The sequence below is a fragment of the Coffea eugenioides genome, chromosome 7 (assembly GCF_003713205.1).
Source record: "Coffea eugenioides isolate CCC68of chromosome 7, Ceug_1.0, whole genome shotgun sequence".
NCBI lineage: Eukaryota > Viridiplantae > Streptophyta > Magnoliopsida > Gentianales > Rubiaceae > Coffea > Coffea eugenioides.
The window spans coordinates 10,935,424-10,950,041 of NC_040041.1; the positions used below are offsets into that span (position 1 = coordinate 10,935,424).

General features: G+C 33.1%; 1 protein-coding gene across 2 annotated transcripts; it reads left to right on the forward strand.

Annotated features, from left to right (window-relative positions):
* Nucleotides 1-11,724: 11,724 nt before the first annotated feature.
* Nucleotides 11,725-13,504, forward strand: LOC113778523 (WAT1-related protein At5g64700-like). Of its 2 annotated transcripts, XM_027323961.1 has the most exons (5): nt 11,725-11,999; nt 12,093-12,155; nt 12,331-12,447; nt 12,628-12,880; nt 13,219-13,504. In XM_027323961.1, the coding sequence occupies exons 1-5, from the start codon at nt 11,827-11,829 to the stop codon at nt 13,222-13,224; spliced, it is 612 nt and encodes a 203-aa protein (XP_027179762.1). In that variant the 5' UTR covers nt 11,725-11,826; the 3' UTR covers nt 13,225-13,504. The 2 variants fall into 2 exon arrangements, with proteins under 2 accessions (XP_027179762.1, XP_027179761.1); XM_027323960.1 differs by having other exon boundaries at nt 12,628-13,504.
* Nucleotides 13,505-14,618: the final 1,114 nt, after the last annotated feature.

The window sequence follows — 14,618 nt, forward strand, 5'->3', positions numbered from 1 at the left end:
ATATACACTTCTTCATTAAGAACTCCATTCAAAAAGGCTGACTTGACATCCATTTGAAAAATTCTCCAATTATTTTGAGCAGGTGGAGAAATAATCATACGGACCGTGTCAAGTCTGTCAGCAGGTGCAAATACTTCAAAATAGTCAATTCCGGGTTTTTGCTTGTATCCCTTCACCACTAAAGCAGTCTTATATCTATCAACTTCTATGCTAGGTTTAAATTTTGTCTTGTATATTCACTTCACTCCAATGACTTTTTTATCAATGGAAAGAGAAGTAAGTTCCTAAGTGTCATTTTTCTTTATTGCATGAATTTCTTTCTCCATTGCTTTCATCCAACAATCATCACTGGCTGCTTCCTCATACACAATTGGATCATAATCTATAAACAAAGCAAAATTAAAAATATCTTCGTCAGAAGGAATATCATCTGGTATAATAACATAATCATGGCCTCTTCTGACAATCTTGCTGGCAGCTCCACATACATTTCTTCATTAAGAACTCCATTCAAAAAGATTGACTTGACATCCATCTGAAAAATTCTCCAGTTATTTTGAGCAGTTAGATAAATTCTGGGTTTCTGCATGTATCCCTTCATCACTAATCTCGTCTTATATCTATCAACTTTTTTGCTGGGTTTAAATTTTGTTTTGTATACTCACTTCGCTCCAATGACTTTTTTATCAATTGGAAGAGAAGTAAGTTCCTAAGTCTCATTTTTTTTATTGCATGAATTTCTTTCTCTATTACTTTCATCCAATGATCATCATTGGCTGCTTTCTTATACACAACTGGATCATAATCTATAAACAAAGCAAAATTAACAATATCTTCGTTAGAAGGAATATCATCTAGTGTAATAACATAATCCTGTAGACGAGCTGGCATTTGTTGCTAACATTGGGGATGTTCAGTTAACTTAATTTGTGGACCCTGAACAACCGATGATGGCTGAATATCATAATTATCCTCCTCTTGCTGATAATTTAGAGTCACCTCTGCTATGTCCAGATCTTCAGTAGACCAATCCCAAACATTTCTTTCGTCAAAAGTCACATCTCTGCTTACTATCACCTTTTCTGTCACAAGATTATACAACCTATAAGCTCGAGAGACTTCACTATAACCAATAAATACATACTTCTTTCCCCTATCATCAAGTTTCTTTCTTAATTGATCAGAAACATGGGAAAAGGTAATACACCCAAAAATTCTAAGATGACCAACAAATGGTCTTCTACCACTCCACACTTATTTAGAAATTTTTTCGGAAACACTTCTGGTAGAACACCTGTTTAATAGATAAATTACACAAGAAACTGTGTCTGGCCAAAATGATTTTGGTGTTATAAAACTAATAAAATGAAATGCTACAATAGGAATTGAAGAAGTAGAGAAATGGAGAATGATTTTTTTATTATTCCAACTAATCCAAAAGTCATCCAAAAGGGTGTCAATGTACCTCTCTATATAGGTACTACAAGATTAAAGGTACATCAATCCTATTAAACACCCACTACTACAAGAATATGAAGAAACTTATGAAATGGTTTCTCCACTATATGAATAGATTTATGGATTGTAACTTCTATACATAATGTAGCCATAAATCATGAATTAATCCTCTTGGAAATACAAAGGGACATCCACATTTTTAGTTGTTTCATAACATTCCCCCTTGGATGTCTATTATACAAAAAATATGCCTTGTTAAAACCTTAATAAGGAAAAATTCATCGGGACAAAAACCCTAGTGAAGGAAAAAGAGTACACTATTTCTGTGTATTAATTTCTCCCCCTGAAGCAAACATCATTTGAGATCTTTTGATCGTCGCATTCCAATACTCTTCACCAATTTCTCAAATGTTGTAGTTGGTAATGCCTTGGTAAATAAATCGGCCAAATTATTATCTGATCGGATTTGTTGCACATCAATTTCACCATTCTTTTGCAAATCATGAGTAAAAAAGAATTTTGGTGAAATTTGTTTCGTCCTATCTCCTTTAATATATCCTCCTTTCAATTGAGCTATACAAGCTGCATTATCTTCATATAATATAGTTGGCGGATTTTCTTTTTCAGAGGATAACCCACAACTCTTTCGGATATAGTGGGTCATTGATTTTAACCAAACACATTCTCAATTAACTTCATGAATTGCTATTATTTCAGCATGATTCGATGAAGTGGCGGCTAGTGATTGTTTTGTAAACCACTAAGAAATGATTGTACCTCCATATGTAAATAGATAACCAGTCTGAGATCTTGCTTTATGCGGGTCAGATAAATACCCAACATCACCGATCCAATGAAATTTGATTGTAATTCAATTCGTGACGATCATAAGTAGAAAGTTCATATTCTTCAGTCATTGATAAACAATTTGTTGGCATAACCAACCAATTCAGATAGATTTATTTGAATAAAATAAGCCAAGATCAATTGTTCCTTGGAGATAACGAAAAATATGTTTAATATCATTCCAGTGTTGTCTTGTAGGTGAGGAACTAAATCTTGCTAATAAATTTACTGCAAATGATATATCAGGCCTTGTACAATTAACAAGATACATTAGTGCACCAATTGCACTGAGATATGGTACTTCAGGACCAAGTGTCTCTTCATCTTCTTCTCGTGGTCTAAAAGAATCTTTATTAGGATCTAATGATTTGACGATCATTGGGATACTTAATGTATGTGATTTATCCATATAAAATCGCTTTAATATCTTCCGAGTATAAGCAGTTTGGTGGACAAAAATTTCGCCTTTCAAATGCTCAATTTGTAAACCAAGACAAAAATTTCTCTTTCCAAAATCTTTGATCTCAAATTTTTTCTTCAAATATTCAACACTATTTTGAATTTCTTCAGGAGTTCCAATCAAATTTAGATCATCAATATATACAGTAATTATCACAAAATTTGATCCATTTTTCTTGATAAAAACACATAGACATATTGGATCATTGGTATAAAATTCTTTAATTAAACATTTACTGAGACGATTATACCACATACGTCCAGATTGTTTAAACCCACACAAAGATCTTTGTAATTCAATAGAATAAATATCTTTAGAATTTGTTTTGCATGCTTCAGGCATGTTGAATCTTTCGAAAATTCTCATATAAATATCATTTTCAAGATTTTCATATAAATATGTAGTAACAACGTCTATTAGACGCATATCTAGCTTTTCGTGTACTGCAAAACTCATAAGATATCTAAATGTGATAGCATCCACTACAGGTGAATACGTTTCGTCATAATCAAATCCAGGCCTTTGTGAAAATTCTTGGGTTACAAGTCTTGCTTTATACCTCACAATTTCATTTTTCTAACTTCTTTTTCTCACAAATACCCATTTATATCCTACTGACTTTACACCTTCAGGTGTTTGGACTGCAGGTCTAAAAACTTTTCTTTTAACTAGTAGGTTCAATTCAGATTGGATCGCATCTTTTCACTTTGGCCAATCATTTCTACGTCGACATTCATCAACCGATCTAGACTCATGATCCTCGTCCTCTGCCATAATATCAAGTGCTACATTATATGCAAAAATACTATTAATAATTATTTCTTTTCGGTTCGAACTTTTTCTTGAAGTGACAAAATTTATTAAATTTTCTATAATTTCATTCTCTTCAAGAATTGACTCTTTAGGAGCGACCTCTTCAGGGGGTTGAATTTTGTCACTAATTATTGATTCATCTACTTCTTTTTTTTTTCGAGAATTTTTATCTTTGGAACCAAGAGGTCTCCCACATTTCAGGCGTGCTTTAAACTCATTTGCACTTGTAATTTGTTCTTCAGGGACATCTATTTTAATCGAAGTATTTTCAGCAGGAATATGTGATTTAATAACTCTTCTGAAGTCATTAAATGCATCCGATAATTGATTTGCAATTTTTTACAAATGTATAATCCTTTGAACTTTTAGTTTACATTCTTTAGTACGAGAATCAAGAAAATTCAATGATATTTTTCAAGTAATTTCTTTTTTCGGTTGATTTTTATCTCCCTCTAATGTCGAAAAATGCAATTCATCAAAATGACAATTTACAAATCTCGCAATAAATAAATCACCTGTCAATGGTTCCATATACTTAATAATTAAAGGTGATTCACATCCGACATATATCCCCAATCTTCTTTGGGGGCTCAATTTACGACGTTGGAATGGTGCAATTGGGACATACACCGCACAATCAAATATTCGTAAATGAGAAATATTGGGTTCATAACCAAAAGTTAATTATAGGGGAGAATAAGTATGATAACTTGTCGGTCTAATTCTCACAAGTTTTGCTGCATGTAATATAGCATGTCCCCAAGCAGATGAAAAAACTTTAGACCTCATCAACAATGGTCTAGCAATTAATTGTAACCGTTTAATGAATGATTCGGTTACACCATTTTGTGCGTGAACATAAGCTACAGGATGTTCAATAGTTATTCCAATGGACACACAATAATCGTCAAAAGCTTGTGACAAATATTCATCAACATTATCTAGACAAATTTTCTTTATTAGATATTCTGAAAATTGTGCTCGCAATTTAATTATTTGAGCAAGCAATTTCGCAAACGCCAGGTTGCGAGTAAATAATAAACATACATGTGATCATCTAGTTGATACATCAATTAGCACCATAAAATATCAAAATGGTCCACATGGTGGATCTACAGGCTGACAGGTGTCGAGTTTGAGTAATAATAATTATTAAAAAGTCCTAATTACCACCACAATTAATTATAGAACAAATCCGAATACTAGAATAGGGACCCTAGGTGTGCAATAGGGTTACTTGACTCACCCTGTTTTCAAAAAATTTGCTTGATCCGATATACCAGAATTGTCTATAAAAGTATTAAGTTTGCTGACAATGACAAGTAATGTCGATTCCACAGTGAACGGGTAGGAAATTGTTTCTTTCCAAATCAATAGAACAGAATTGGGAGATATTTAACGGAGTGAAAATGAAAATATAATAAACAAAATTCAAAAGCTAACTTACCAAGTACAATTTACTAAAAATAGCAATTAATAAAATTCTACCTAAAGGATCAACTTTTCAGGTACGGTCCAATTAAATGATCATCGATGCAAAGATATTTCATTCATCCGTCACTAGGTTGGTTATAACTATCAACAAGTTCTGACAACCAGTTCTTCCTTACATTTTCGACAGTCAAGGTACGACCATTGACTATTTCTCTAATCAGAAAACAATCGTAATTACGACCGTAGGAATTTAATTATCCAGCTGCATTAAAACTAGAAGAACTCAACCCTAACCAATAAACACGCTAAGAGGGTTTATTTAAATTAGATCTTACATTTCTCCAACATAAATCCAATTATGGTGGTTGTCACTAGGTGTCAATTATACGAACAATTATGGATTCAATTCAGTTAACGTGACAGTAGGCTATTAAATTAAATTAAATATCCGGCCGTTGATACTTAATTAATAAAATACCCATGAATAATTTAATCCAGGAAATGTATGAATAGTAACAAATTGAAAGAAATAATAAAAATTCGATTAGATCTCACATATGTTGGGGGACCGCGCCTTCGCGTCGACCTTTGGGTAGAGGAGAAACCTAACCGCTTCTCATCGTGTCACTCTCACGTGGTTTAATTAATTCCATCCACACAATTGTCAAAGAATTTGAAAAGATGAAGCAACGAAGAAAACAAACGAAAGGTCTTGATTATCTCTCGGTCTCTGTGTTCGTACTGAAGCAAAAAAAATATAAAAGAAAAACACTAGAGGAAGTCGGCTGCAAAACAAGAGCCAAGCCGCGAGCAAAAATTGTTTGATAGGAAGAGACAAAGGCTGATCTCTTAAGCCCGCGTGATTCTGGCTTTTCCCTTGTTCGCCGCCCAAAAGAAAAAGAAACGTCTGATCCAATCAATAAAACTACAAGCTAATCTAATTCATTAGACGTGAATCTGGCTTTTTAGCCTTTTGTAGCCGCCGCCAGCAGAAGCAAGGAAACGTTCAGGTGCAAGACTTTGTTCAGGGGTTTTAATCCCTTGCATTTCCGTGGTTCACGTGGACCTCATTTCCTAATTGCCTCCTATTGCTACCAATCCCGCGCGTCCGGATTTTGGGTATTCTTCTGGAGTTTCTGGCGTAGGCATATCATGAAATAGAGAGTCTTCTGAAAATTTGCCTCGCGAAAGCACTTTTTACACAAACTTCCTACAATTTATACAAATATGAAATATGAGCAAAATCTCAATACTTAGCACAGTAAGTAGCCAAAATTAGGACAAAGTAACATAACAAAATGTGTCCAATAATTGCTCTATCAAGCCAATATATATCACCATGAATTCGTTCTACAAATGTAAGGGATTCAGTCTCAACTTTAACTTGTGATGGTCTAATGATTAATTTCCCTTGAGAACAAGCAACACAAAAGAATTCATTGGCTTTTAATACTTTTTGATTTTTGAATGAGTGGCCATGTGAATTCTCAATTATTCGTCTCATCATTATAGATCCAAGATGTTCAAAACGATCATGTCAAACCATAAAATCATTGGGATGAGTAGACTTCTGGTCTACTAGGTGATAAATTTCAATTGCACTAATTTGTGTATAATATAAGTCAGAAGAAAAAGAACATAATTTTTCTATTACGCATTTTTGCCCAGAAATAATACTTGTGATTAATAAAAATTCACCATCTGTCTCAATCATTGTCTCGATATGATATCTATTTTCATGGATTTCTTTAAAATTCAATAAGTTTCTCCGAAACTTGGGAGAGAGTAGTGCATTATTTACGATAATTTTAGTCCATTCAGGAAGAAATAGAGTGGCTCTTCCGGAGCCTTCAATCAATTTTGCACTACCACTGATGGTATTAATATTTGTCTCTCCCATTTTTAAACAAGAAAAATATTTTTTATTTTTTAATATGGTGTGCGTAGCACTTTCAATGAGACAAATATCACATCACCATTATTTAATTCTAAATATTTGACATCCATTTCTTCTTTAGGAAGAAAATTTCAAACAGAAAATAAATATTAATAAAGATGCTAAAATAAATATTAAAAATAGAAAGAAAATTACATGAAAGATATAAGCCATCATAAAATATCTAAATAATCATGGGGTATTTGTTGACATCTTTAGAATGCTCAAAAAAATCAGCAACATCGAGGTGTGTCATATCAGCATCATCATACTCATTCTTTTGATCAACGAAATTTGTCTCAACACCTTTATTTTTCTTTTTCAATGATACTTGATAGAGGTCAACAAGATGCTCAGCCGTACAACAGGTACGGGACTAATGACTTTCCATATTACATCAGTAGTATTTTTCTTCATAAACTTTCTTTTCTCCATTTTTTTTATTGTAGTTATTTGTCCTCTTTTGAAAAATATTTTGTTGTTTGCCACGGTTATAATTTTCACGGGGCACAAATTTACTACGATCGCGTCCACGGCCACGACCACGTCCACGGTCTCCTCCACGGCCACCTCTACGGCCACGTCCACGACCTCGACTAGAATTTTGAAATTGAGTCGCATTCGCTTCAGGGAATGGACTTGCACCAGTTGGTCGGGACTCTTGATTTTTCAGTAATAATTCATTATTTTGCTCAACCAAAAAAATATATGCGATAAGTTCAGAATATTTTTTAAATCTCTTCTCTCAATATTGCTGCTGCAGAAGCATGTTAGACACGTGAAAAGTAGAAAATGTCTTCTCTAACATATCTTCACCAGTGACTTTTTTGCCACATAATGATAATTGAGAAGTGATTCTGAATATGACTAAATTATATTCGTTGACAGATTTAAAATTTTGCAGCCGTAAGTGAAGCCCATCATATCGGATTTTTGGAAGAACGACCAACTTCAGATGGTCGAATCTTTCTTTCAAATCTTGCCAATGGACAAGAAGATCTTTAATAGTAAGATACTCTATTTTTAATCCTTTATCTAAATGATGACAAAGAAAAACTCATAACTTTGGCACGATTTTGGTTTGAAGATTCATTTTTTTCAACAATAGTGTTATCAAGACCCATTACCTCAAGATGAATTTCAACATCCAACACCCATGATAAATAATTTTTTTCAGAAATATCAAGAGGCACGAACTTTTATTTTGTAAGATTAGCCATAAGAAATTAAAATAAGTTTTGAGTTAGAAATTTACCTCAGAAGTCACTTGAAGAAATACGGGTAGAATTTCGGCAAAATCTTGTGCTTCACTTTTGTTCAAGGAGAGCCTCCGTTTTCACCTTTTACTCAAAAGTAAAGACTCGTGCTGATAACGTGTTATAAAACTAATAAAATGAAATACTACAATAGGAATTGAAGAAGTAGAGAAATAGAGAATGATTTTCTTATTATTCTAACTAATCAAAAAGTCATCCTAAAATGTGTCAATGTACCTCTATATATAGGTACTACAAGATTAAAGGTATATCAATCTTATTAAACACCCACTACTACAAGAATATGAAGAAACTTATGAAACTGTTTCTCCACTACATGAATAGATTTATGGATTGTAACTTCTATACATAATGTAGCCATAAATCATGAATTAATTCTCTTGGGAATACAAAGGGACATCCACATTTTTAGTTGTTTCATAACATTTGGCATATTTTTCACTTTTAATAAACATCTCACCATATCCATAATTTCATATTTTTCCTCTCTGTCACTCTATTTTGTTGGAAAGTGTACCTGATAGTCAACTGATATTGTATTCTATGTTTTTCAAGAAAATCATTACACACCAAATATTCCTGACCCCTATCTATTCTCAAAATTTTAATCTATCACCCACTTTGTTTCTTAACAAAAGTCTTAAAAATTTTAAAAGTGTTGCAGGCATCAAATTTTTGTTTCAAAAAATACATTCAGGTTTTTCTACTAAAATCATCAATATAGGTAATAAAATACTTGCAACCACCATTAGAAAGAATTTCCACAGTGCATAAATCTAAATGGATAATTTCTAATAGTCTTCTGGCCCTCTATGATTTGCCAGTCTGAAAAGCATCCCTATGTTGCTTTCCCAAAATGCACATATCATAGATTCTATTAGAATTTCTAATACTAGACAACCTACCAACCATTCTTCTTTTGGCCAAAAATTTCAAACTGTCAAAATTCAAATGACCAAACTCATATAACATAATCAATTACTGTCATCTATCCCCGTACTCAAATGAAAAAATTGGCAGAACTCAAATTCAGTAGAAATAAGCGATTTGAAGTCATTGGTACACTAGCAATCATTCCAATATTTTTATCAAAATAGTACAAGTACCGTTCGTAATACGAATATCCTATTTTTTTCTTAAACAACTGATCCATACTCAACAAATTTTGATGTAACCCAAGAACATAGAAAATATCAGAAATAAAATCTGTAGACCCATTTTTCAGGCTAATAGAAAATTTTTTTCTTGCCAATCACTAGTAAAACAATGTTATTCTCAAATTTAATTTCACCATGGAGAGATTCATCAAATTCAACAAATAATTCTTTTTTGACAAACATATGGTTACTACAATCCGTATCCAAGTACCATTTATTTTTATCAACCACATCAACAGTATTACAGGCTCATAATAAAGTTTCAGATTTTTATTATTATCTTGCACCTGATTGTCAGGAACATTAGCCTGAAAATTTCTGTCTACATTTTCTCCAAATCTACATATAAATTGTCTATGGCTCAATTTTCCACAATTATAACATTGAACTCTTTGTCCAAAATTATTCTGATTAAAATTATTTCCTCTGTCAAAATTACCATCTCTACCTCTATCAAGAGCACTTCTAAAATTGAAATTATTACCTCTATTGTGTCTAGGATTTGATGTACCTCCTCAGCCTCTATTATTCTTGTCATGACCACTTCTGTTATTGTAATCACCTCTGCTCTTCTGACTGGAGTTGTCTTGCTCCCTGACATCATTAGTGCCTCTCAAATAACGCCTTCTCTATTGTATCCTTCTTTGGGGTATCCTCCAATTTTCCATTAATTCTTTGTTCATGTAGAATTAATGATCTATGCAAATCTTCAATACTCAAATCCTCCAAATCTTTCATTTTTTGGATTATAGCTAGCACATGATCAAATTTCATGGGTAGGGTATTGAGAATTTTCTTAACAAATTTTCTGTCAGGAAGGTTATATTGATTGAATTTCATCTCGTTTTTAATATCTGATAAACAAGAAAAATATGACTCAATAGATTCTGACTTATTCATCGTCATAAGTTCAAATTTTCTCTTCAACATCATCAAATTATTTTGCTGGATCATGTTAATCCCTTTGTATGTTTTCTCCAATATATCCCAAACCTTCTTTGTCGCATCAGCCATAGCATAGCAATTTTTTCAAAAACTAACATGTCAATTGCCTGATGAATTTATGACAAAGTCAAGCAATTTTTTGCCTTATCATTCACACTAGCATCCTGAGCAAGTGCAGATTCAATATATCGATGCAATTTAGATGCCTTGAAATGGGCTATCATTTGTTTATGCTAAAAATTAAACTCCGCTTTTGCTTCGAGTCTTTGGATAGAATAAATAATATTGGAGTTAGGCTTTGCTATATTTCAATCTACCGTAGCTCTGGTACCACTTTGCAGGACTCAAACAAATAAACATACATAAACCCACACAAACAATCTCAAGAATTTAATATCTGAGGCAAAGGAAAAGAAATTCTCTTCTATTACTCAAAGGAGGTTGCGGCTACAAAAGAACAAAAAAACTAAAACCGCAATGGCTCTTTGCTCTTGTTACCCTGCTTGACACCCGAGGCTACAAATTCCCTTTATACGGCTCCTATTTTGACTCTACTACTACTACTAATCAATGGGAATAATCCCATGCAACCGCACAACAAGCTAAACAATGATGTTGACCACTCACACATAGACATATGGCTATTAACCCAAGACTCACCAATAATCTAGCTTGGTTTATATTTCTACAGGTCTGGATTCTGATGAAAACTAAGAAGCCAGACTTCACTAAAGCCTACATTTGTGTGGCCAAGACTCCATCAACGTTTGCGGTAGTTTGATGAAAACCTGAGCCTTCATTGTCATAAGTTAGCGATCCTGTTGCAGCTTTCCCAATTCTTAAGTCACATGATCCATTAATACTCTTGATAATCTGGACACAATCTACAGTGGCAGTGTCGTATTGACCATGCAACTCTATATATGTTTTCAATGCAAACAGGGGTTTGGGCATTCTTGATTAGTCAGCATCTTATTTCATGTACTCATAAAATGAGAGCTATTGTGGCCAGCGCTACTTGTCACTGGATTATTGTATTTTCGTGTTGTTTTCAAGCTGTTGTTGTATTTGTTACATTAAAGATATAAAATTGTTGTTAGTTGCCAAAAAAAAAAAAGTTTACTAAAACAAATATTTCACGTATATTGGGTATAACAATGTAATGCAAGTATACATTAAACGTCATAACAAGTATAACAACTGGACAGAAGCGGACCAAAGTTAATCATAGGTGCCTCATTTCCATGCAAACTAATGTATTATTTAAGAAAGCTACTCAACCATTCCATCCGGGACCTACCCTAATTTTATAGATGTTTCTGGTATTACGGACGTGTGAAATCACACATGTAGTCTTACTTCCTCCAACTTCTACATAAACATCTCATTTCTACAGAATTGGATTGTAAAACAGCAACAAAGACCAAAGCTATTAACGTTGAGCTCAATCGACAAAAAGAAACCAGTGAAGCTCAATAGAAGTCATACCCAATTGAAAAAATGGAGGGCTACAAACTTTATTTAGCTGCTGTATCGGTACAAGTATTCCATTCTATCATGCACATAGTTTCCAAGGCTGCAATTGATGATGGTTTCAAGACATATATACTCGTCTTCTACAGACAAGCCATTGCAACAGTCTTCTTAGCTCCCATAACTATCTTTCTTGAGTGGTATCGTTCAGCTCAAATTTAGCATATTAATCTTTATTTTTCTGCTCTTGCTTGCTCGATCTAACACATAGTATACTTTTATCGAATTTACAGGAAAAGTGCACCACCTCTGACGGTAATGACATTTGTCAAGATGTGTATACTTTCTCTCCTTGGGTAAGATGTTAGCAAAAAAATTTCTAGTGAAAATCATTGTTGTATTTCAGTTGTCTTGAATTTTTTCTAATGAACTGATCGTGTATGTTTCTTTTTTCTTGAAGGTGTTAATTGAATTATTGTTTTCCTATTGTTTTCCTCACAGTTGAAGTTCATATCCACTTGTCTATTTCAGGTTCACATTGACCTGGAATCTCAATAATATGGCTCTTAGGTACACATCTGCCCCGTTAGCTGCAGCAATCAATAATACAATTCCAGTCAGTACTTTCTTCCTCGCAGTTCTATTCAGGTAAGACATACATGTTACAAATCTAAGATTTCTGTACCTGCAAACTCTTTCAACTATTTTCTAGTACTCTAAATTATGGCTTCAATTGTATGAATAAATTCTTCAAATTTTAACTTGGGTGCTCAATAAAAATTTTTTTTAAAAAAAAGAAATTAGCCAACATGCTTTGACTGCTTACAGAATGGAAAATTTCAATTTGAAGACTGTCCCTGGGATTTCAAAATTTGCCGGAATAGCACTATGCTTAGGAGGATCTGCAACTATTGCCTTCTATCATGGTGCCCCTTATCTGAAACTATTGGTTCATCATCACCTGTTGAAAATTCACAGCCTAGAAAATCCGGGTCATGCTGCTTCTAGCACCACATGGGTCAAGGGTGTACTTCTAATGTTTCTTGCCTACATATTATGGAGTTCCTGGCTTGTATTGCAGGTAAAATTAATGACTCTTGATAAAGCTTTTTTTTTTTGGGTGGGTTTTTCTGGCCAATGCAAAAGAAAACCAAAGAGTAAGAAATCATCTATTGATGGGAAAAATGCACTTTTCATCTCAATGTTTTGGGTGTGGATCAATTTCACCCTCAAATTTCCAGTCAAAACACATTTTGCGTTGATAGTTTCATAATTTCAATAGAGTGAGGATAATTTACGGATTGCCAATCAATTTTGATGTTATATCTTAACATAACGAACACGTCTTGTTGGTAAAATATTACATTGGGTTGACAAAAATATTGAAAGCCCTATCTTAGTTTACTTTCCCTTTTTCAGCTCTAAACAGTCTTAAAAAACTTTAGCCACCATAACTCTCTCCTCAGTCCAGAACTGAATAAGAAGCTCCAGAAGGACTGAAGCCATGGAAAAGAAATGATTCCGTTATAGCCAATTGAAGAAAAATGCCACTATGAAAAAAGAGTTTAACAATAGGTTACTCCAAATTATAGTATTGTTTCTGTAACTCAATCAATGGCTGAATAAAGTGCTAATAATGCATTTACTAACAGACTGGTCATTTGATTATATTCTATCTAAATTGGTTTGCAATCCTTCAATTTTTCTTAATTAGTTAAAATTATGAAATTATGAGGATGAAATGTATCTTGGGTGAAATTTTAGAAATAAAGTTGGTCCATACCCCAAAATTAAGGATGAAAATTTATTTTTCTCCTTGATTATCAAACTCTTATATTTTCATATATATATATATATATATGTATATATAATCCATTGCTTTTGTTAAGCACTAAAAAATTGTGCTCTTTGATTTCGCTGCCATCAGTCAATTATTCAATTTAGGACATGCCACATTGTGATACATATTTATAGCTTGTTTTGAATCCCATCGTATCCATGCCTTACTCTACGTAACCAATATGTTATGGCAGAAAATTTTACAACAGATCGAGTAAACAAAAATTAGTAAACCAAATTCTAAAAAAGAGTAAATGGCATAAACAGTCTGTCAATTACTTTACAGTAAAATAGTCCATCAACTTTATTATTTTTAGCTGATTTCATTCTTCAACCATTTCTTTTATTGCAGCTAATCAGGTCTGAGCCACCCAAATTGTAAGGGTTCTCCACAAATAATAACCAGTTAAATCAAGTTTAAAATAGGAAAACTACCAGCAAACTTTCATTAAATTGAGAAAACCAGATTAAGTCAGGCAATTGCAAAGAAATTGGATTTGATCAAGAGCAAAAAGTCGGGCTTTTTTTGGCAATTTTTTTGATAATACAACCGAGGAATGCTGAAAAAAGCTACAATTTTTTACTCTCAATCTGGTCTAGTTTGTTTGGAATTTTCTCGACTAAATCTGTTTTTTCAATTTTAAGAAGAGCTGTAGGTGGATTCGATCAAATCAGGCAATTGCAAAGAAATTGATTCCATCAAGAGCAAACAGTTGGGTCTTTTTTCAGCAATTGTTTGATAATAGTATTGGAGTTTGCCAAAAAAAAAATGCCACAAATTTTACTTTCCATCAGGTCCAATTCCTTTGTAATTTTCCTACCTAAACTTGTTTTTTTTTTTAATTTTAAGAAGGGCTGTAGGTGGATTTCTTATCTTGTCGCCCATTTGACTAGTTATTACCGGAAAAATCTTCCTATTTGGATAGCTCAGTCAAATAAGAAATAAGGACCTAATCGGCTACCAAAAAAACAAAAAAAGG

What these genes read in the sequence shown, in the direction of transcription:
- LOC113778523 (XM_027323960.1), top strand. Translation starts at nt 11,827, where the DNA reads ATGGAGGGCTACAAACTTTATTTAGCTGCTGTATCGGTACAAGTATTC. An exon ending in TGTATACTTTCTCTCCTTGG is followed by an intron (nt 12,156 to 12,330) that starts GTAAGATGTTAG and finishes TGTCTATTTCAG; the next exon opens with GTTCACATTGACCTGGAATC. An exon ending in TTCCTCGCAGTTCTATTCAG is followed by an intron (nt 12,448 to 12,627) that starts GTAAGACATACA and finishes GACTGCTTACAG; the next exon opens with AATGGAAAATTTCAATTTGA.